This window comes from Geospiza fortis, unplaced genomic scaffold (genome assembly GCF_000277835.1).
Source record: "Geospiza fortis unplaced genomic scaffold, GeoFor_1.0 scaffold81, whole genome shotgun sequence".
In the NCBI taxonomy this organism is placed as follows: Eukaryota; Metazoa; Chordata; class Aves; order Passeriformes; family Thraupidae; genus Geospiza; species Geospiza fortis.
Genome location: NW_005054318.1, coordinates 1,116,032 through 1,140,059, shown reverse-complemented (window position 1 = coordinate 1,140,059; position 24,028 = coordinate 1,116,032). Strand labels below are relative to the sequence as shown.

Here is a 24,028-nt window from a genome sequence, read left to right as displayed (position 1 = left end):
CTGATGATGTCTGTCAAAAATGCAAACAACCTGGGGCAAGATGGTTGAAATCCGGTGGGTCTCAAGCACAGCAAAAGCATCTCTTGCTGCACTAGGACCCCACATTGCCTCTGTACATTATTCTACACAACTTGTACATCTTCCTTGGGGTAAGGCAAGGATTAATGTTTCTGGTCTAGCAAAAAACTGCTTCTTTTGTTGGCAAGTTTACTTTATAATTTTTCTAATAGTTGTAAGTAGCACCCCGATACATCACAGGAATGAAATAAATTCTTTAAAACCATCACAGAAAAATTTATTTTTCTGTAACCTACTGCAGTCATATCAAGGACCTTTCCCCACAGTTCCATCATAGCAAGCAAGAGAAACTGCCCTGGAGTGGTCAAGAGAAACTGCCCTGGAGTGGTCAGGAAATTTCTGACTCAGTTATTGCAACCTTCTCTCCCACCTGTACATTGCTCAAATAATACTCTCCCCAAAGGATCTACATATAAACCCTCTGGAGTTTCTCAAAGCTTTTTTCTCAACTATAGTGTTGTTCTCATACTCTCAGGACAGTGAGCATTGGTGCTGGAAATGCTGCTCCACACGACTCCTGGATAGGCTGAAGATCTCTTACTCTCTAAATTCAGCATCTGCTAATGCCTGCTGAAAGAAGAACACAAAAACATTTTCTGCTTCAAGGGTGACAACAGTTCCTTGGCAAACCTGAAGCTGATGAACCTGCTCAAGAAGCTCAATGGACTGAACAGTGTCTGGGGTGCAGTTTCAAAAGCAGCCTCAGCCTTAAAAAGTAAAATGCTCCTGAAAGGGTTATCAGTGTAATCCTAAGAAGGAACACACCAGATCTGCCATCACAGGGCAGCAGAACTTGCTGCTGACACTTTTTTTCAACACTGCAAAAAGACAAATGTGCTTACAGCTGCTTCCTTCCATCTCAGCTTCCTATTCATTATCAAAGGTGAAGCTAATTAAATCTCTCCTGAAAGGCTGCTCAGACAGCTGTGATAATTATTTCTGGCTAGCATGTGTGATAATTTATGTAATTCTGTGGGCACACAGAGCTGCTGCAACATTCATAGGATCAATTCCAGCATTGGTTTTCCACAAAAACCTGATCCATCACAGCAGGCAGGCATGATTGAGATTAATGAGGCAGAAGAGTGCATGCCTGCAGGGCTATGATCTCATTGGCATCATGGAGACCTGGTGGGACAGGTCCTGGGACTGGAGTGTTGGAATGGAAGGATACAGGCTCTTCAGGAAGGACTGGCAGGGGAGGTGAGGAGGGGCTGTCACCCTCTATGCCAATGACCACGGAGTGCACAGAGCTCAGCCATGAGCCTCAGCTGAGGAGCCATCCCAGAACTCAGGGGTCAGGATCAAAGGGAAGGCAGGGACAGCTGACATTATTGTGGGGGTTTGCTACAGGCCACCAGACCAGGAAGGGGAGGGGATAAGGTACTCTACAGACAGGAGCAGCTTCACATTCACAAACCTTGGTCCTCATGGAGGACTTCACCTGCCCTATTATCTGCTGGAAGGACAGCCAGCAGGGCTTAAGCAATGCAGGAGGTCCCTCAAATGCATTGAGGCCAATTTACTTCTCCAAGTAACAAAGGAGCCAACAAGGAGAGGAGCTACGCTGGACCTCATTCTCACCAGTGAGGAGGGGCTGGTGGGGAATGTAAAGCTCCAGGGCAGCTGGGCTGCAGAGACCATGAAATGGTGGAGTTTGACTCTCTCATGGCAGTGAAGTGGGTGCTCAGCAAACCCTGGATTTCAGGAGAGCAAACCCTGGCCTCTTCAGGGATCTGCTTTGTAGAGCCCCATGGGATAAAGCCCATAAAATCTCCTACCACACTTAGAATGCAATTGGTTCTTCTCAACGCTCAGCACTTGTTAATGTCAAGTTGGTGATTCTATTTAAAACAGTAATTCTCATTGCATATGAGCAAGTGCCCACAGAGAGCACAGTCTTCAGTTTGCAGTGAGAACGTTTATCAGATTCTCTTCTCCCTCATGTTGTGACAAGCCCAGCCCACGCACATTTTGCAGACTCATTTGTCTCCTTAACAGCCTCTGCCTCATGAGTTACAGCCACTGCTGAGGATTCACTGCTGTGCTGACATTGCTCTGGGCTACTGCTGCTCAAACCACCCAGGTACCATAAAGATCACAAAGGATTTGGTGTTCTGCTCTGGACATTATCTTCTTGCCATCCCCCTCTGGAAGAAGGTTCTGCCCTCCTCTGCCTTAGGCAGCTCTCTTCCAACTCTGCCCATGATTCACAGTGAGTCAGACACTTCTCAGATCTACCACACACTTGTGAGCAGACCCTGAGGTACATGTGACTGTTCACTGCACCAGAGGAGAGCTCCCACATCTGCATTATTCAGCTACTCCACTGAAGTGCAGTGAACATGTCCAGCTTTCTGGATCTACCACAGACCTGCTGGTGCATCATAGCTCAGGGCAGTCCTAGATCTCAACAAAATGTGTCCACATAAACTTTTGGTATGATAGAACTGAGTATGTCCAAGAGGCCAAGAGGTTTCCATTTCCATTTCTAGTGGCTTATCCAGCTCTAGCCTGCTAAAGGAATGGGTTGTCACAGCTCCTGCTCTGACCTGAGGGCTGCAGAGAGGCTTCTTCAGTCCCTTTTGGGAAAGAAGAGTAATTGTCAACACATACAGGGCAAAGGCAAGACTTACTCTTAGGCCTCAAAATAAGCTCAAGCTCCCATGCAGGGAGATTGCAGAGTGCAGCTTATGTTGAACATCTTCTCCCCACAAAGGGTCACTATCTGGAAAAGAGCCTGTGGCACTGCCCTGCAAGAACATTCAACACCAGTTTGGTGGGAAGGGAAGGTGGGAGAGGATTCAAATGCTGCCTCTGCATTTCTGAGACCTGACTGTTCTGCTGAGGCTTCCAGGTGAACAGAAAACAAAGTGCATTTTGCCCTACCACTGGATTTCAGGTGACTGCAGTGAATTTGCACATGGGGAGGTGAAGTGTTGCACTAGGTTAAAACAGTAGTGCAACTCCTCCTCCTCCCCTCTTGGACAGCAGCTTCTCCTTTACCCTCAACTGCCTTGCACTGGGTTCACCAGCCCTCTATGATGTGCAGGTAACACCATTAATTGGGTTTACCAGGGGAATTTCAGAAGGTGTCAGGTACCTGAACAGGTGAACAGATCCTGACCTATCTGCCAAAACCTCTTGCACAGCCAGGAGCTGCCTTTGGATTCCCATAGCAACTTTCCCATTGGACCACTTGCGTGGTTTTCTGCTTTATTACATGTATTCAATTCCAATTGGACCTTGGTGACTTATTAACTGTTGGAAGCACTGAGACAAATCAGGAATAAACAAAAACTACTGGAATTTAAAAGAAATTACATCTTTTCCCATGGGTTCCCATAACCATCTGGGTGTGCTGCTGTTGCTGATGATCCCAAACTGATCTGAAAGCATGGTCTATTGGTCTCAGAGCAGACTTCAGAGACCTCTCTCTGAACATATATAATCCAAAAGACACTAACACAACAGATGGAGAAGTTCTCTGGTGGATAAAAATGCAAGGACTGCAGTGGAGCAGGCCCTTCTCCTGTAGTCATATGAACACTCTGGATGAAGTGCTGTATGCTGAGATCATAGCAGAAAAAAAAATATTGCAAGCACACGTGTGTTTGCTCTCAGTATACCACAGCATGAAATCAGGTCATGTCCTGCCCCATCAGCTTCTATAAACATCAGGTGGGCTGTCAGGGTCTAATGCAAGATGGCACCTAGCCCAATTTAACCTTTGTTTAAAGTCAGTCAGGTATTACTGCTGAGATAGCCAGCATTTTTCCATGAGTAGAAAGCAACAGCTGCAGAATTACCTGCTTCAGGAAAGCTTTGAAACAACACACAGAGTCTCTCTCCTGGGTTTAGTACCTGCTGTGGAAATCCTACATCCTAACAGGAGCTGGTTGACACAAATTAGCACTGAAAGCAGGCTGCCCTCATCATTCAGATGCCAGCTTGAGACCCAGAAGGAAGGAATTTGACTCATTACTGCAGCACATATTCCCTGTGTCTCTCCAAGCCCTGGTTCCCTGCTCCATCTCTGGAGGATTATCAGCACAGGTGAACCAGCCCTGTGAGGGAGGTGTCAGGGATAAATGCATGGTGTGCTGATGTGTTCCAGGGCTGCACTACCAAGGGAGAAGCAATATATTATACCCTCCTGCAACTCTGAGCTCCAGCCCTCCTTCCCACTAGATTAAAAATGAAACACATGGTGATAAAGAGTCCTTTACAGCTGTGGAGGTATGCACAGGATCCCTCCTGGAAACATGCACAGAAGTCTGTGAGCCATCAGCATGAAAATCATTCCTCCTGTGGCCAGAGCCTCTGACTTAAGGGCCCTGAAGCTGAATTGCTCTTTATCTCTGGGCTTTGTTCCCCACTTTTCACAGTGGAGGTCAGGCTCCCTGTGGATCATTTGCAGAAAGCAGAAGTGTCATGTTAGAAAACAAGAACAAGATAGCACACCTTGGGCCTCCAAGGCTCTTCCTTTGGAGTCACATAATAATTCTTTGTACCCCACCTCTCTCAAAGGGTCTTCCCAATTTCCTTTGCAATGTGTTTGATGTCCAAGCTCCATGACACTCATTACATTTTATTTGTTGATACAAGTATTGATCACAGTTTGCGTTCTGAGTATTTAAGCTTTGTCCCCAAATTCATCTCTTTCAAGATCTAAATAGATCAGAATAGATCAGACCACCTTCATCCCACATGCCAGATTTGAGATGAGTACCTCAGCAGCTCCTCAGTGTCCTCCTCAGGATCCCTGCTCAGCACATACTTGCTGTGCTCACAGGCAGCTGGCAGCAGGAGTGAGTCACCCAGTCTCACCGCCCCACCGAGGTCTGGGTCTTCAAATAACTTCAGATCTAGAAGGGGGAATCAGAAGCTGCTGTATTTAAATCATGCTATGTAACACAGGGCCTGCACTAACACTAACGAGTAAATCTGGCTAGGTGGGTTGAAAAAAAAGATCATGTAGACAATTCTTTTTTTCCAAGGACTTCCACTCCATAAAGTGCAGTGATACTCTGCACTCTAAGGACTTGGTAAATCTGCTTTTTCCTTGCACTCACAAGTAGGTCACATTCCTCCTGTTAGTGTGGCATGAATGACTGTGGGACAGCCAGCTCCCACAGACCTTAATATCTCAGTTCAAAATGTTACAGAGAACAGCTATGAGAGCTACAGGTTTCATTTGTTCTTTCTGAATGATTCTAGATGATTCTGCTCAGCTGAAGATTTGCCTTAACATTTCCAAGACATTATTTAGCCTGTATACTAGGCATCACTGTAATTTAAAGGCTCACGTGTATTTAAATACACATGCTTTAGATAAAACAATCTGTGTATATACAAATATAGAACAGATTTACTCTCTTTAATCTTTCTTCTGGGACCAATTGATGAGAAATCTTTTTCTGGACCAAAGAGTCCTTCATTTGGATCCACCTCCTCTTCAAAAATGGTTAATTTGGGTTTCTCTTCCTTGGCTGGAGGAGCAGGTGTCTTCTTTGCTTTTTTAGTTCTAAAACATAAGAGAAAAGAAAGTTAGCTGCAACTCTTCCTTTAACAAGCAAGATTTATGGCTAGAAAGTCTCATAAGCTGAAAATAGATGGTGGGAGGCTAGGAAAGGTTTAGACAAAGGTACAGAGACATCTGTTAATTGCTGGCAGGAATGGATACTGACCTGGAGGGACAGTTGGTCTGGCATTCTCTAGCTGGACCCATGTTGTGTATACTTAATATATGTCAAAGAGTCCAAAGGGAATGGGAAAAGCAGAGCTAACAATGCTGCACTGTGCAAACTACTACTCAGAAACATTTAAGCAGTTTTACTGCTCTCACACAGAAAGCTTAAAATAAGAAAGATCAGTTCCATAAACACTGTTTGAGACAGACAGAAAAGGATGGCTTGAAATACAAAGTGCAAGTTGGTCCTTTGCACTGATCCCTGTGGACAGGTTTTAAAAAATCCCTTTGGCTCCATTTCCTTGCCAGCTCCTGCTGCTGTTTATGATTGCTGCATGCTCCTTTCACAAAGATATTAGACACTCCCCTCATTTGCACATGGCTTAAACAAAGAGAGGTGACTCCCAAGAGCAAAGTGAAAAGCACCTGCCTCTTGCTCTCATACCCAGGACTCACATTCCACCAGCTGAGGCTACAAGGCAGCTCTCACAATAATTGAGCTTGAGTTAAGAGGCAAACCAGATGGCACAGAAAAGAAAATTTAGAGGACAATAACCTTTGGTTGAAAAGTCCAATTCAAACTAGGCTGAAAGAGAAGCAGTCCCTAGGACAACATGCCCTTCCAAAGTAATTGCCATATTTCAGAGATCTTCACTCTCAGCAGCCCTGGCACTGCAATTTCTAAGGTAGCCCCTTTGACTGCCCCTTCCAGTAGAAGATCTGATCTTCTCTGCAGAGGGCAGGTCAGGTTTCAGCCTAGAGCAAACCCAATTATCAGCACTTAACATGCCATACTCATCAAAAACTAAGAACAAGGTCAAAAGATTACACACACATTCCAACTACATTAAAGAGTCTTGTAAAATCCTCTTCCAATTACAGCTGCACACAAAAGCAGAGTCCAGTTACTCCCAGATATTTTCACAAGTTTATTATGAACAAACTGGAACTCACAGATGGTATTACCTTGCTGCCACCACTTTGTGGCAAATGCAGCCTAAGAGCAAGCACCATGCAGAACCTAAATATTGCTTCATTTGGAAATATACCCTATTTGATACTCTAAAGGTATCTGCAGGTGTCAACAACTACTATTCATAACAAAAACTTTCATTTTAAAGCAGCAGGAACTTTAATGAATTTTTTTTCTGCATTCATATTCATTAGGGATATGCCTCGAGTAACTTCTGAATCTGAGCTACTTTTGAAAGCACAGCTCCAAGGAACTGCTTCAAAGTTAAGCATTTGCAGAAGACCCTTCTTCTAAAACCTGTCAAAATCTAAAGTTATAATATGTACAGGCAGCTTTCACCCAGGATACTACACAAACTCAAATTCATTGCTTTATTAACTGTAGTAAGGGATTTATCACTCAAATGACCCTAAGTATTAAAGGTAAAGGTAAAGCAAACAACAACAAAACTGGAAGAACAGTAGGACTGAGTCATTCAGAGCTGAAAAACCCATTAAAAAAGATTTAGCAAACACAAATAAATCTGATCTACTATGGAAGAAGCAACCTTTATTTGCATAATTCACGCCTCACAAAGTATTCTTTGAGAGGTGAATGACAATATAGGTGGGGACTTGCCAACCTACAGAATGCCAAAAGTCTTTGACAAGACCTCTTGTCCATTTAGAGTTACAACAGCTCTCCTGATGCCCAAGAGCCCATCATGGCACAGGTAATTATATACAGCAGCCAGTACATTGCCAAGCAACAGGTCTCCACCCCAGTGAAGTTAGCAAGGAATTTATTATTAGTTAGCTCAAGTTTTTGCAGTAAACAATACCAGAACAGTGGGAAGCACCAAAGAAAGGGAAGAGAATCATAAAGAGCATCATACAGAACAGCATGTAAAACAGAAATAATGGAACTGAAATGTCCTGGTAATGACCTTTTGTGTGGTCTGGCCACCAAACCAGCCCACTGACGGGCTCACTTTCTGTTTGGCCAGGGGACTCCACTGGCAGCTACAGGGCACAGGGCCAGACCCACTGGGCTTGACTGGTACCGGTAGAAACAGGAGGAAACTGTTTTTCTGCCTTCAAGTTGTTTCCCCTCACTGCCCTTCTAAGGAAGCCACTGTTAGACTTCCAAGTAATTCCAGCATATCCATACAGGGCCACCGTTGAGGTCAGTCCCTAAGTGGGAAACAGGATTCCCACGGTTCTGTATTTAGCTGTGCCAGTCCAGACTACACTGCTGAGCAGAGGTTAACAGATGAGATGGGGGTGTGGGAAGTTTAAGAGACTGTCTGAGGTTCTGCAGCTGGCCTGAGGCTGCATCTGCCTGCCCACCCATCCCCTCTCTGTATATTGGTGCTACCTCCCCATAAGCAGGGCCCAGGGACTGTGCTGGAGCCAAGCTGATTGTGAAGCCCAAAGCTGGCAGGCATGCAGAGGAGAAGCTGCAAGGACAGCTAATTCGATGATCATGATGTACCAGGGTGCAGTAAACTTGTGCAGGAATGTAGAGTCTTTGGAGAAGACAGAAATGAAGGAACATTAAGTCTTCCAAAGTATTACTGTATTCAAACCCTGTACTTCATTAGCACCTTCTTCATGCATCACGCTCACAACCTTGGCATCTGACATTTTGAAACTACCAGCATCCCGCTGGCAGAAGATGACCCATGTTATTGCTATTTCTTCATTTATGAAACAAGTGAACTTTTGGAGCATCACTCCAGTGACTTTTAAAACCTTAACAAAAACCAAACCAGCCCTAAAGATGACGTGATCCTTTGTTCAACAGAAACTATTTACGCAGTTGAGCCTACTGACGTCTTCACTGTGAGAATAACTCAAATAACACTCCTGTCTCCTGCTCTGACTAAAAAGGAGCCTCCTAAGTGACTGTACATAAAGACTGGCCTTCTAACTGACATGGACCAAAACTGGATGATCAAAAATTAGAGTACATGAATCCACCTAGTCAGGCTGCTGGAACACTCGAAAGTCCAGCTGAGACTCCTGGCTCCCACATGACCCTCAAATCACCCATGAAAATGTCAACAAAACCTTGTATGTAGACACTTTCAAACCCCACTCACTTTGTGAGCACAGCTCTCCTGCTACTGTTTACTGACACAATGTAGGTCACTCATCTGGCAGCCTCCAGGTCTCACTGGCACAGCAGCAATGCACAAGAGCTTTCTGGTCAGCTGTGGAAAACAGCAACGAGGATGAATAAGACACTTCAAAGTCAGAAGATTTCCAGACCTGTGTCTGACAGCTGTTTGTGAAACACTGGAACTACAGATCCAATCCTGGGTGACACTGGTTTAAATCACAGTGTGTCTACTGTGCTCTATACGGAGAGGAGTCCCTGTCCCATGCTCACTGCTGGGTTAAAACAGTGAGTGTTGTAATCAAGAGCACAAGTAATCTCAGCACACAGGCAAAAGTCTGCAGGTGTTATTATTCTGAAAATATGATCATCTTTTTTTTACAGAACAAAAATTATGTTTCAGACAAGGAGTGCTACAATAATATTAAAAAAAAGACTTAGAATACACATACTTATATATTAGGCATACATACTTATGTATTATACCTATAATATATATAATATATACTTATATATTAGACATACATACTTCTACATTAGGCATCCATGGAATTTTACAAGGGAAGAGCTCACTAATATAAATGGACATCCCCACTCCCACAGATCTATGCTCAGGCTTGAACAAAAGAGCTACAGCCAGAATAGCAGCAATATTTGCACATCTTCTTGAAAACCACATCTGAAAAACAAAGATCCTATACAATAGTTTGTGCAGAAAACAAAATGTCATCTGCTGCTTTCTTTTCACTCAACAGTGCTCGTTTTCCAGAGCTGCCTGATAATAACAGACAGGACAAAAGGGGTCATTCTCAATTGCTCTGGCCATGGGATGCCCAATAGAAACTCTAAGCCCATCAGCTCACACAGCCTCACTCCTAAGCATTAAGCTGCCACCACAAGTGGTGGCTGCAGGGATACTGTAACTCACACAGCAATTTTTTTCTTGTGGACATCTTGCTAATTTACAGGATTTTAAATGGCTTTGGCATGTCCCAAAGTAAGATAATGTGTAATTGATGGAATAAATCTCCAATTAGAAATCACTTGGAACAAGAGTATTCAGTTGCAAAGTTTGTCTGCTGCTGCTCTGAGATTAGGTCAACCTTGGATTATTGTTCCAGCAGAGCAACAGATGGAAAGAAAGCCTGAAGGAACAGATTTTCAAGAGTTCAGCTTCCATCCAGGGACCTGCTTTTGTGGAGAGATTTTTCTGAAGGGCTCAGAACTCAAGAGTACCTGCTCTTCCTAAACAAAGGCAAGCTGTGCTTATAATCTGTCCTCAAGTTTTCTGATTATATCCTTTTCCAATGTAATTTGAAAGCAGATGAGAAGACCACAGATGGACAACTTTTGTTTAGTACACAGCTCATTAGCAATAATCATAATAGAGAAACATTTCCTAAAATGTTTTCAACTAAATAACTAATAAAACACTCAAGCACTCATAAGCCTGGCAAGGGAACTAGGGTTAGCGGTAGATTGCAAAGAAGAAAAATTAACATAAAGGAAATTTCTTTATAATTTTCCTCTGATTTTCTGGACTAAGCCAGAGTGTAAGACTTGCTGAAACAAGTTAAAGAACAACAAAAGACAAGTTTCAAAACATAATCATGGCTAAATTAAACCACAGTGGTACAGAACAAGAGAAGCATAATAAAGTTGTCAATAATGATGTGAAAAAGCCAAAAATACTCATTAGTATTTTGGGTTTTGTCTGCAAAGCAGCAAAATGGTAGTTCCAGGGTTTCTGACAGCAGTGAAATTTTTCTTATCCTAATACTCATGCTAATGATGAACATTTTCAGATATGCAATACCAGATAACATAAACTAAGATGTTTTGGAAAAAATTGGCCAGGCATTTTCTGCACCCTGGATGTAACTACTCAACACAGTTTAGAACTCCAGGGAAGTTACAGAGGGCTAAAAATAAAGCTATTTTAGAAATCAGAAAAGTTAAAAAAGTAGAACATAAGCATGGGCCAGTGAGCATTGCCTTGACGCTCAGTAAAATCATAGAAAGGCAGATTATCAGATATAACCAGTTAGTAATTAAAAGAGCATTCATTACTAAAATCTGTCCAGAGTCATGCTATCTTCTTTTCATCAACCTACAGCCTCGATTAGTAATATCTGTCTATGGATAAGTAAAAGAGCTACAAGTCAAACCTGATGATGGCAGCATCAGGGCTTAATGCACATCAGCTTTTATCATGCCCTTAATTCTCTTTCTCTATCTGTATGTCTGGCAGGACTTGATTTCAAATTGATAACAGGAGAGAAGCATTGATTTTTGCTCTGCTTCCCTCTTCTGGCACACCTTCTTTTTCCTTATGTCCAGCCTTTACAATTTCTACCCAATTCCATCCTTTTTCCCCTTTTCATCCCTCCTCCTGATTTGCCCAACGTTTCTGGCCAGTATCAGACATTTTCCTGCCTCACCTCCAGAATCTGCAGTGCTGCCTTACCCTCCAGACTGACAATAAGGCTTCCTTGTCATCTTGAACTCCCTTCTTCACATCACGTACCTCTTACTCTCCAGACTTCTGTTCTAGACTCTTCTTTTTCTGCTTTAACCCTAAAGATTATTATCATTGGTCAAATTACGCTTCTGAAAAAGACCCCAGGCAGTAACTGAAGGAAAAACAAGAAACTTTACTCAGAAAGTGGGAAAATGCAGATGAGAAAAGGAAAGGAAAAAAAAAAAGGATAGAACTAAGCAGAGGTAACAGCAGGCAAAACAAGAGGAAGGGGAGAGGTTGAAGCTGATCAAAAATGATAACTAGCTGTAAGTGCTAGTCCCTAAAAATAAACAACATTTACTAGTCAGTTTTCAATAAAAGGCAAAATTCATGTCAAATCTTAAATAAATGCAAAATCTTTCTGAAGAAACAAAGATTTATCAGGAAATAAAATGAGGGAGAACAGTTTGCACTTAAAAAATTCTGCAAGACATTATCCCTTGGTTTATTTCCTTTAAGGTGAAATTCAAGCTAAAGGAGTTACTTTCAGGAACAGTTACATTTCAGGAGTTACTTCTCAGGAAACTTTCTTTCAACCCTATAAAAATTGCACTCTTAGAAAAGAAAATCCATTTTCTTACATTAATTAATGATTGCTGCAGGTCTGTAGCTCCAAAACTAACAGGTTCTTGAGTAAGTACTGTGTTGCCTGTAAAGTGATGTCTATATGCAGTATACCTCACAATAAAATCTGCCACAATAATTTAAATTTGACCACTGTAATGAAATCAACCTCCCAACATCATCCCTTTATGAGACATTCTTCACAAACATCCTGAGAAGCTTCACAATGCAAATCACCCAAGCTGAAACAGCGTGTGAAAAAAACTTGCTAGTAAGCATGTTTTCTGCCACACTTTCAACAGATTTGGGAGCAAACAATTAGAAAGAAGGTTTCACAAAAAAGGAGTTAAAGTACTAAAAGTATGCAATGTCATGTTGAGAATTCTTACAAGTAGCAGCTATAAGTGACAAATGCAAATAGCAACCATTTTGGAGAAGTGATGCTTCTTCAACACTGAAATGGTGAAACCTGCTCCCCCTCCTGACATGAACACACTACTGTAGCTTCTTGTTAGATCTGTTTTCTGAAAAAGCACTGAACATGTAAATAGTTGATACCCCATTTTCAGATGTGTTGGGCACTCATACCTCATGGAACAGTCAAAAATTGGTTTGGGTTGGAAGGGACATTAATATCACCAATTCCAACCCCCCTGTTGTGTACATGGACACCTGCCATTAGGATGCTCAGAGCCCCATCCAACCTGGCCTTGCACACATCCAGGGGTGGGGCATCCACAGCTTCTCTGGGCCAGTGTCTCACCACCTTTATTGTGCTCATATCTCACCTAAACTTGCCCTTTTTCAGCTATCACCTAAAGTTTTATAAAGTGTCATCTCACTACAGGTCTTGGCAAGGTATAATCAGCAACTGTTTGCTTCAAAGGACAGGCAGCCTGTTTGCAACTGCTATCTCTACTTAATAAAGTTTTAATTTTGGGTCATTTAATCTTTACCTCCTCACAACAGAATGTAGTCCAGCCCCCTGGACTCACACTGTGCTCCTCAGGAGAAGATAATTTCCACTTCGCTGCTGCCTCACCTGAATTCCCTCCTCATCACATCCTACAGCATAAGGGGCACAAGAGCCCAGAACTGCAGACACAACTCTAACTTTTCTGTCTGTGAACAGAAAAGCTTCAAATAGGATAGAGGATGTTTGCCTAAAAAACTTCTGGCCTCTCTAATCCCAGACACTCCATATAAAACTCAGTCTGAAGGGTACCTTTCCTTTTCCTTGCTTGATACCCGCACAGACCAACCCCCAGCCTACAGGAAACCTCTAACATTTTGTCTGACATACCTGCCACAGCATATCTAAAGAGCTTAGGAGAAGCTCGAGTTACCAAGGCAGTGAGCAGTAGCCAAGCAGGATTTGCATCAACTCCAGGAGGGATGATGGGGCTGAGCCTAGCTCCCCACTGCCTTCCCTCCCCCACATCTTGCTGTTCACAGAGGTCACTTTTTCCTCTTGGCTGTGCCATGGGTAAAGCAGACCTCTCACCACAACTCAGAGATGGCTCCACAGGAGCTACAAGAGAGAAGGACACAGTGAGACATTGTCAGAGCTAAATGGCACTGCTGTTGCAGACATGGTGCTGTGCTCTGGCTGCTGCCTCTCCTGCTGATCATGACACCAAAACAGCTTCCATGAAAAGAGAACACTGCTTTCCTGCCTACAGGTTTCTTGTGATGATTTTTTTTTAATAAAAAAAATCAGAGGTAAGATAAAATTGCTCTGGGCGAAATATTGCCTAGGCCATGGATATACCTACTGCATGAAGCAATTCCACTTGTGATGTTGCAGACACTGCTGGAGGTCAGACTGCAGGAACAGTCACACCAGACAGCACCCCAGACACAATCCCCCCCTCCTAAGCCAGATACTGAGGCTCTGCAGTGGCAGCTGCCCAGGAGATGCTTTCTGCTCTAAGTAAAAAACAGCTGACTAAATTCTTACATTTTTTAAATTGGATTCCCATTTATGATTTTATTGCTAACTAGCTGTATTTCTCAGCAGAGAAGTTTTTGCAAGGTCAGTAATTCAGGGGCTGGCACTGAACTCATTGTGCTGTCAGGCTGCCTGTCAGGCTGGAGGGGGGTCCAGTGGGGAAGCACCACAAACTCCTTGGGGAGCACAGTGGGGCCAGGCACTGAATCACTGGAACCTGCTCAGTGCCAGCAAGCCACAACACATGACTGAAAGAAGAAGAAATGAGCAGTCTTCACAAATGCTCTGCTTATGCATGTGATCCAACTCAGTGCTGGTGTTATTTGGCAGCCACGACAATATTCCAAAATCTTAACAAAATTCACTCCCCTCCTACTGGCAAAAAAAATCTCTGAGCTCAGCCCAGCCAGAGGACACTTGCTGTTCCCACTGCACTCTTCAGAGCTGGCAGATAGATGATCTCAGGCCTCCAGCTAGCATCTCACATCCCCAGAGGACTATCACTTGACACAAAAACGAGCCTGTAGATCCACACAAGTGACTCCTTGCAGACCCCACTCCTTGCTCCTGCTCAGCCACCTGATGATCTGCTCCTGCCCATCAGCCCCTTGAGATGGCTGTATTAAACCCTGAAGATTCCTGTGCTGAAGGGTGCAGCAGGAAAAATGGATCAGGGAACATTTCTACCCACAGACTGTGGGTAGAAATGCTGGTAAACATCTCAGGCTCTCATACCCCAGATGACATGAGATCTCAGGCTTGTGTGGGGACAAAAAACCAGCAAACATAGAGGTCCCAACAGCCAAGGAGAGCTATTTCCAGGCTTAGCTACTGGTCACTCACCTGTGAGCTAACTTGATCTTTTGGGTCAGTTTGCTGACTCACAAATCCTGAATTCATGCAAAGAACATTAAAGCTCTACGCTGTGAAGAATCTTGTACCATCTAGTAAGTTGGAGATGTGAGAAATCACCTGAGGTTTGGTAAAGGAGGGTCTTTGGTTGAATACAGAGTGGGAACACAAATTGTATCACTGATCTCTGTCAGTAAGAGGGATGACTGGAAAAGTGCTGAAACGATGCTGATGAGAGCAGGGGAGTAGCAATTACAAATAACTGCACAATGTTCTGAGCTTTTACTCCCTTGTGTTACAGTGGCTATGGCAGTGTTGGAGGAAGAATGATCATTACAGACAGAAGACACAGACCCAGGGCACTTCAGGATTTGGATCCATAAGCAGAAATGCTACAGCAGACCTTTCACATGCCACAGAGCAAGGACAGAGAACGCCACAGGGTCAGTGTGGTTGTTAACATCCAGTAAATCAGATATGGTCAAAATGCTGATTCACGGGGCTGACCTCTTCCTGTAGCCAGCCCCTTCATGCTGCCCACCCAGCTCCTGGCCTCACTCCTGTCTCTCTTAATCCTCCTTTGCTCTTCCAAGAAGGGACATTGGTACCGGTACTGGGTTTGCATGGCAAGGTTTTGGTAGCAGGCAGGGGCTACAGGGGTGGCTTCTGTGAGAAACTGCTGGAAGCTTCCCCATGACTGACAGAGTCAATGCCAGCCAGCTCCAAGAGGGACTCCTCAGTGGCCAAGGCCAAGGCCATCAGCCATGGTGGTAGTGCCTCTGGGATGGCATAGATAAGGGGGAAAAGCTATTCTGCAACTGCAGCCAGGAGAGAATGAGAATGTGAGAGAAACTGTCCTGCAGATGCCCAGGGCAGTGAAGAAAGCAGAGAAGATGCTCCAAGTGCCAGAGCAGAGACTGCCCCACAGCCCCTGGTGAGGCAGTTGTGCCCCTGCAGCCCATGGGGGAGCAGAGATCCACCTGCAGCCTGTGGAGGATCCCAACCCAGATCAGAGGGATGCCTGAAGGAGGCTGTGACCTTGCGGAGACCCCACACCAGAGCAGGCTCCTGGCAGGACCTGTGGCCCGTGGACAGAGGAGCCCATGCTGGAGCAGGTTTGCTGGCAGCACTTGTGACCCCCAGGGAGAAGGATGTGAGGAGTCCTCCCCCTGAGGAGAAGGAACAGTAGAGACAACGTGTGGTGAAGTGACCCCAGCCCCCATTCCCCATCCCCCTGCACTGCTGGTGGGGAGGCAGAGAAAAGCAGGAGCGAAGCTGAGTCCAGGATGGGAGGGGTGAGGGGAAGGCATTTTATAATTCAATTTTATTTCTCATTGTCTTGCTCTGATTTGACTGATAATAAATTCAGTTCATTTCCCCAAGTAGAGCCTGTTTTGCCTGTGACAGTCACTGGTGAATAATCTCGCCCTGTCCTTACCTCACCCCATGAGTCTGTCATTATCATTTCTCTCCCATGCACAGCTGAGGGGAAAAGTGATGGAGTGGCTTGAGAAAGATTTTGATACTGAATTTCACAGCAGAGGTGCCATGAACACAGGAGGCAGCACACACCTACACCTTGTTCTGAACAAGAAGGCTGGTCCAGGAAGGACTTTATCCATACTTTAAAACACTTGGCCTTGGTCTTCCCTTGCTCTCTGTGGCATTCTGGAATTAATGCTTATTCTGCATCTGTTTTTAAGTTCAAAGTGCTTGAAATGACACGAGGGTTGTGCTAGAGCTCTGCAAAGTCATAGCCTGAACTGGTGCTAATGACATGCTTTGGGCACAAACAAAGGCACACGGGGGTGTTTGAAGGAGCAAAGCCTGGTTGGATACTGCAGCAGGACTGTATATGGAGGGAAGCTTGATGTTCCTGTCACCTTCTAGAAAGGGTCTTTGTGAGGGCTCCTGGGTACCAGTCCCTTCCAGGAAGAAGTGGTAAGCAGAGAGCAGAAAGGAGAATGCTGTCCTTTGCCATGTTGCCCATTTGGCTGTAGGGCTTAAGGACACCTCAGCATCTTTCATAATATCCACCAGCAGCACAGAATAGCACCATGGCAGCATCCCTCCTGTGAGCAATGGTGCTGTGCTGCCAACAGCTGGAAAAGGACTGGCAGACCAACGAAGTTCCTCCATGAGAGTAAGGGATACAACAGGCTGGGTAACATCTCCAGCACCACCTCCCAAGGGCAACTAAACCAATGTTTACTGACAACAAACCACAATGATTGGATAGCCCCAAAACACCTCACAGCATTTCAGAATTCAGTGTCTTTGCACTCCTGCATGTCAGGACATGCCAGTGTTGTTCCTTTACAGATCAGGAATGAAATCTGGTCCTGAAAATCAGAAGTGAGCTATCTGCAGCCTAAACAGGTTGTCTTTGAAATGAAAAATTGAAACTAATTCTCCTGAGACTTTGGTGTACAGTTCTAGACCATGTGCTTCTCCTTCCTGTTCCAGCATCCTGCATTGTGTGGCACTGCCCTTGTCTCTTGGCAGCATCACGGGACAAATAAAAACAACTCCAGTGAGGTCAAGGTTTGGTGTAATGGCCCCTGAGGGACGAAGTGAGGGTTAACCCTCAGGAGTCTCTTGTGAACACATTTGCTTTTTTCCATATTACACTTGAGGCCACGGCCCTGTCACTCATAGCCCAGAGGAGAAAGACGGATGATTCAGAAATGAGTTTCCAGGACAAGACTGTTAACACACAACAACAGCCTAGGCTGGCAGATAACCCATCACACAGATGAAAAACGAGATGTCTGCTGCCAACAGCTCTACATAATGTAGTGAGTTCTCGTTACCCACGCAGGCACAGGGCGCGGCTTTCCTCTGGCCAGCAGCGTGGTGACTGAAAGAGGGCTCTGCACAGGCAGGGCTGCAGGTTTCCTCCTGCTAGTGGGGTTTTTTGTGTTTGTTCTGCTTTCATTGGTTGGTTGGTTTTGGGTTTTTTTGTTAGTAATGGCTTTTACATGATCAAAAACTGCAGTTATTAAAAGTCTCAGTAGCCAAACAGAACCCTCCAAAAAGGATGTGTCTGTCCAGACCCCTTCCTGCGCAGAGTGTTTGAGCTTATCAGTGGTACCAAGGGGCATTGCAGAAGAACCCTGCCTGCAGTGGGAACAGGTGAATGGTCTCCTTTTGCTGGTGGCCAAGCTTAGGGAGGAAGTTGAAAGACAAAGGAGTATCAGGGAAAGTGAAAGGAAACAGATTGGTGGGGTTCTGCCCTTCCATCCTTGAGGGAGGCCCACCAGGAGTCAGAGGACTCCCATGCCTCCCACTGTCAGGCAATAGGAAGACACACCTGGTGGATGAAGGGGAGTGGAAATGGGTCCCTACTCGGGGAGGTATTAAAAATTCCTCCCAACCCCCACCACCTATTGAGGTGCCACTTCAGAATAGGTATGGGGGCCTGAATCTAGAGGGTCAGCCAGATGATGTAGAAGAAAATGATCTGCCCAGTGAGCCTCCCAATTATGCTTAATCTGTCAGACAGATCACCTCCTCTGACCCCAAAAGAAAAGAAGGATAATCATGGTGGGTGACTCCCTTCTGAGGGGAACAGAGGGCCCCATGACCCATTGACTGGACTCATCCCACAGAGAGGTCTGGTGCCTCTCTAGGGCCCAGGTACAGGAAATCACTGAGAGACTCCCTGGGCTGATTGAGCCTTCTGATTATTACCTACTGCTGATACTCCAGGCTGGCAGTGATGGGATTGAAAAGAGGCATGTCAGGGCAATTAAAATGGACTTTAGGGCACTGGGTCAAGTGGTTGACAGGGCAGGAGCACAGATAGTGTTCTGCTCACTCCCTTTGGTGGCAGAGAAAAAGGATGAAAGGAATAGGAGAAGCCAGATTCTCAACAAGTGGCCCAAGGGTTGGTGTCATCAGCAGAATTTTGGGTTCTTTGATCATGGGGCCACTTTTACAGCACCTGACCTGCTGGAACTGGATGGGCCCCTTCTCTCTCTTAAGGGCAGAAGGATTTTAGCTCATGAACAGGTGGAACTCATTGAGAGGGCTTTGAACTAAGTTTGAAGGGGGAAGGGGATGCAGCTGGGCTGTCTGGAAGCAGGCCCAAGGGTGGTAAGCCTGAGTCAGGAGTGATATCAGCAGCCCAGCTGAGGTGCATGTACACCAATGTGCACAGCATGGCCAACAAACAAGAGGGGCTGGAGGCCATGGTGCAGCAGCAAAGCTACGATGTAATTGCCATCACAGAAACGTGGTGGGATGACTCGCATGGCTGGAGTGCTGCACTGGATGGCTACAAGCTCTTCAGAAGAGACCGGAAATGGGGAAGAGGTGGAGGGGTGGCCCTTATATTAGGGAAGCTTTTGATGCCATGGGTATTGAAACTGATGTTGAATACCTGTGGGTAAGAGTTAGAGGGAAGGCCAACAAGCCTGACACCCTACTGGGAGTCTGCTAGCATCCATCCAGCCAGGAAGAAGAGGTGGACAACTTATTCTACAAGCAGCTGGAGAATGTTTCAGGATCACCAGCCCTTGCTCTTGTAGGCGACTTTAACCTACCAGACATCTGCTGGGAACTTCACACAGCAGAAAAGAGGCAGTCTAGGAAGTTCTTAAGAATGTGTGGAGGACAACTTTTTGTCACAGCTGGTGAGTGAGCCCACCAGGGGAGGGACTATGTTAGATCTGCTGTTTGCAAATAGAGATGGGCTGGTGGGAGATGTGGTGGTTGGAGGCCACTTGGGGCAGAGTGATCATGAAATTAAAGAGTTCTTGATATTTGGTGAAATCAGGAGGAACATCAATAAGACTTTTACATTGGACTTCTGGAGGGCTGACTTTGGCCTATTTAGGAGATTTATTCAGAGAGTTCCTTGGGAAGCAGCCCTTAAAAACAAAGGAGTTCAGGAAAAGTGGACAAGCTTCAAAACAGCAATCTTGAGGGCACAGAGTGTGCCAAAAGATGAGCTGACGAGGCAAATGTCCAGTCTGGATGGGCAATGAGGTTTTGGAGGAAGTTAGGAATAAAAAAGGTGTATAATCTTTGGAAGGAGGGTCAGGTCTCTCAGGAAGTATTTAAGGGAGTTGCTAGAGCATGTAGGAAAAAAAATAGGGAGGTCAAAGATCAGTTCGAACTTAATTTAGCAACATTTGTAAAGGATAATAAAAGATGTTTTTACAAATATATTAATGGCAAAAGGAAGGGTGAGACCAACCTTTGTTCTCTACTGGATGTGGGAGGGAACTTAGTAACTGCAGATGAAAAGAAGGTGGAAGTGCTTAACGCCTTCTTTGCCTCAGTTTTTAGTGGGAAGATGGCTTGTCCTCAGGACAGCTGTCCTCCTGGGTTGGCAGATGGTGTCAGGAAGCAGAATGGTCCCCCTGTTATCCAGGAGGAGGCTGTCAGAGAATTTCTGAGATGCTTGGATATTCATAAATCCATGGGACCAAATGGGATCCATCCCAGAGAAATGAGGGAGCTGGCAGATGAGCTTGTGAAGCTGCTCTCCATCATTTACCAGCAGTCCTGGCTCACTGGTGAGGTTCCAGATGACTGGAAGCTGGCCAATGTGATGCCCATTCACAAAGAGGTTGGGAAAGTGGATCCTGGTAATTATAGGCCAGTTAGCCTGACCTCAGTACCCAGTAAGGTAATGAAAGAGTTTATATTGAGTATCATCACACAGAACTTCCAGGACGGCCAGAGTATCAGACCCAGCCAGCAGGGGTTTTAGGAGGGGCAGGTTGTGTTTGACCAACCTGATCTCCTTTTATGACCATCAGACCTGCCTGGTGGATATGGGAAAGGTTGTGGATGTTGTCTGTTTGGACTTCAGCAGGGCCATTGACACTGTCTCCCACAGCACACTCCTGGAAAAGCTGCAGCCCACGGCCTTGGACAGGAGCACTCTGTGCTGCGTTAGGAACTGGCTGGATGGCCAGGCCCAGAGGGTGGTGGTGAAAGATGCTGCACCCAGCTGGGGTCAGTCACCAGGGGTGTCCCTCAGGGGTCTGTGCTGGGACCAGCTCTGTTTAATGTCTTTACTGATGACATGGATGAGGGGATTGAGTCTATCATTAGTAAATTTGCAGAAGACACTAAGCTGGGGTCATGTCTCCATCTGTTGGAAGGTAGGAGGGCTCTGCAGAGATGCCTGGAATGGTTGGATGGATGGGCAGAGTCCAACAAGATGAAGTTTCATAAATCCAAGTGCTGAGTCCTGCATTTTGACCACAAAAAACCCTTGCAATGTTATAGGCTGGGGACAGTATGGCTGGACAGTGCCCTAACAGAAAGGGACCTGGGGATACTGGTGACAGACAGCTGAACATGAGCCAGCAGTGTGCCCTGGTGGCCAAGAAGGCCGAGGACATCCAGGCCTGTGTCAGGAACAGTGTGGCCAGCAGGAGCAGGGAGGTCATTCTTCTCCTGTACTCAGCACTGGTGAGGCCACACCTTGAGTGCTGTGTCCAGTTCTGGCCCCTCAGCATGGGAAGGACATTGAGATGCTTGAATGTGTCCAGAGGAGGCAATGAGGCTGAAGAGGGTCTTGGAACACAAACCCTGTAATGAATGACTGAGGGAGCTGGCTTTGTTTAGCCTGGAGAAAGGGAGACTCAGAGGTGTCCTTATCACTCTCTACAACTCCCTGAAAGGTGGCTGTAGTCAGGTGGGGTTGGTCTCTTTCTCCAGGCAGTAACTAACAGAACCAGAGGACACAGTTTTAAGTTGCATCTAGGGAAATACAGGTTGGATCTTAGGAAAAAGTTTTTTACTGAAAGAGTGATCAAGTACTGGAATGCTCTGCCCAGAGAGTTGGTGGAGTCACCATCCCTGGATGTGTTTAAAAAGACTGGATGTGGCACTCAGTGCCATGGCTTAGTTGAGGTGTTAGGGCATGGGGTTGGACCCGATGATCTTGAAGGTCTCTTCCAACCCAGTGATTCTAAAAGATGGTTTTGAGGGCATGACACTGTGTTTTGTGTTTCATGATGCCATCAAGTATGTCTCAGATGCTATTACAGACAAAAAGCAATAAAGCAAAGACCAGAGAAGCTTAGAAGTCTTCCATTCAAGCCACTCCAATCCATTTGTGTATTGTGACAAATAAAGAGCAGTTATTACAGAAAATTGTGGTTCAGAGAGCAGACCTCAGAAAATAATCTATACTAGTGAAAATCAAAATCAAGAACCTTTCCAAGCCATGTGATACACCACAGCTCACACCCACAGGGCTGAACTCTGTTACAGCCCCACAGAGGCAGGCTGCACCTATCCAGCTCCAGGCCAGTTCCTGAGCTGTGCCACCACCCAAGAGAGTGACAGCTGAGAGAAGCCAGCAGCCAGAACCTGGGGGTTCATGGCAGGGGGCATCCTCAGGTGCCAGTCATACACTCAGTACTGCCCGGCACCTCCTTACAGTGCCCCAACAGCTCCAATCCTCATTTCTAAAAATGCACATTCCTCAGGCTGCCCTGAGGGCAACAAAAGGCCAACAACAGCAAATAAATGTGGTGGGTGCATGGGCTGGGATAATGGTGCACAGTAACTGCCTTGTGAGTTTTTAGCATGCTCCCCAGCATGAATTTGGCCCAGGCCAATTACTGCTTTCCCAAATGATGGCTGGACAAAGCTTAGGGATCAGTACAAGCTTAGGGCCCTTCCCATTTTGGACATGGCCAGTTTGCTCTAGGGAGCGGAAGGATTCAACTGTTGGACAGAAGCTACTTTATTCTAGCTGGCAAAAGCAACCCTACAGTTCCTGTCTGCTTTTATTTACTAGTTTAGCCACAGTTAAACCACCTACCACAGCTGTGTATTTCACTTTCATAATGAATCTTACTTCCTCTATGATCTGGACATGACTGGGCGTATCAGGCAATATGGAAAGAAAGGGTTTGACTCTTACCCAAAATGTACAGAAGGTAATGGAAAGCATTTCTTTGCTTCAACAACAATGTCATTAACAACTATCTGAATACCATACTTCTGTGCAAAGGGAAAGTTTTCCCCAGACACATCTACAAAATCAGTTTTATTCATTTTACTAAAGGGATAATGGAGAAATCTAACTTTTAAGTACTGTGATATGACCCAAGAAATTCTAGTGCAGAATGAAGAGCTGCTGCACCCCAGATGCATCTGTCCTTAGGGCCATTCCTTTTTAATTGACACTTCAGATGATTCCAGACCTGGCCAAATGCTGCAAGGGGCAGCAGTAAAAGATATGATCCCCAGGTGTGTTAATTAGTACCAACCTATAGTTATATAGGTAAATCATGCATTTTTGGCAAAGTTTTACAGATTGCTTTCAAAAATGGTTTTCCAAAAGCTGATTCTTTGATCCTTTGAAATGAAGACAGAAATGTCTGCAGCAGGTCCATGGGGAAAATGAACAATGCTTTTATTAAGTCTGCTGAATTAGGAACCTGACAGCATCAGATGAAAGGAAAAACAAGTCTCCCATCTCGACTTAAACTAAGCTCACATTCACCCCACAGAGAGCTTCTTCAGTGCACAGTAAAGCAGTAGAGCAGCTCTGAATCCATCCCTCATTAGCAGTCTGTCTCATCTATGAGCAGTTCCCTGCATGTGTTGATTAAAGATTTCCCCTGCCTTGGTGAAAGGAGCAGGCTCATCGATGAGGTAATGCTTTTTTATTCTAATTAAGGACTTGAGTCATCCTATTATTGTAAAGTCCATGAAACAAAACATGTTTAGATCTGCCCAATTATGTCATGTTCAATCCTCTTCCAAAGAAGAAGTAAAAAAAAGGACACTTTTGATTCTGTGCAGTCATAAATTTAGGCTGTAGCCTCTCTAAAGATCTCCTGCCTTCTCTCTTTCTCAGTTAAATGAGGACTTGCTGGATATGCCTGCAGAGCAGCTCACAGCAGCTCCTGCTCACCCTCAGTGCTGCCCAGCTCTGCCACAAATGCCTGCACGTCCTGCCAAACAGGAGGGGGAAACCAAAAGCCAGGAGTTCACTCAGAGGACTATGGGAATTATTTGAAAGCTGGTACCAGCTAGTGGCAATGGCATTTCATTCCAGTTCCCTGATATTACTTGGCTCTACAGTTCTTCTGTATCCAGAAAAGTGCATGTTAAGTTTTATTCCTTTAGTACATCCTGTGAAAAAGTCCTGTGAAATTTTTTATTAAAAAGAGAGAATATACTTGGCAATCTGGTCAAATTCCAAGCTGGGTATTTGCATTTACATGGGTGCAATTCTCTCTGCATTTCCAGTTGAATTAAGTGTTCCTCATTCATGGTGCTGCAATGCAGTGTTGCATGAAGCAATTAAGTCCT

The 24,028-nt window shown here is 45.1% G+C and overlaps 1 protein-coding gene across 1 annotated transcript in view; it reads right to left on the bottom strand.

Moving 5' to 3' along the window:
* Positions 1-24,028, bottom strand: part of HS1BP3 (HCLS1 binding protein 3) — a gene marked incomplete at its 5' end in the record, with an annotated part of 49,496 nt that overhangs the window by 6,077 nt on the left and 19,391 nt on the right. Inside the window, 2 exons of the mRNA XM_031056430.1 lie at positions 4,811-4,946; positions 5,454-5,605. Coding sequence (XP_030912290.1) covers positions 4,811-4,946; positions 5,454-5,605 — 288 coding nt within the window. The remainder of the gene's footprint in view (positions 1-4,810; positions 4,947-5,453; positions 5,606-24,028) is intronic.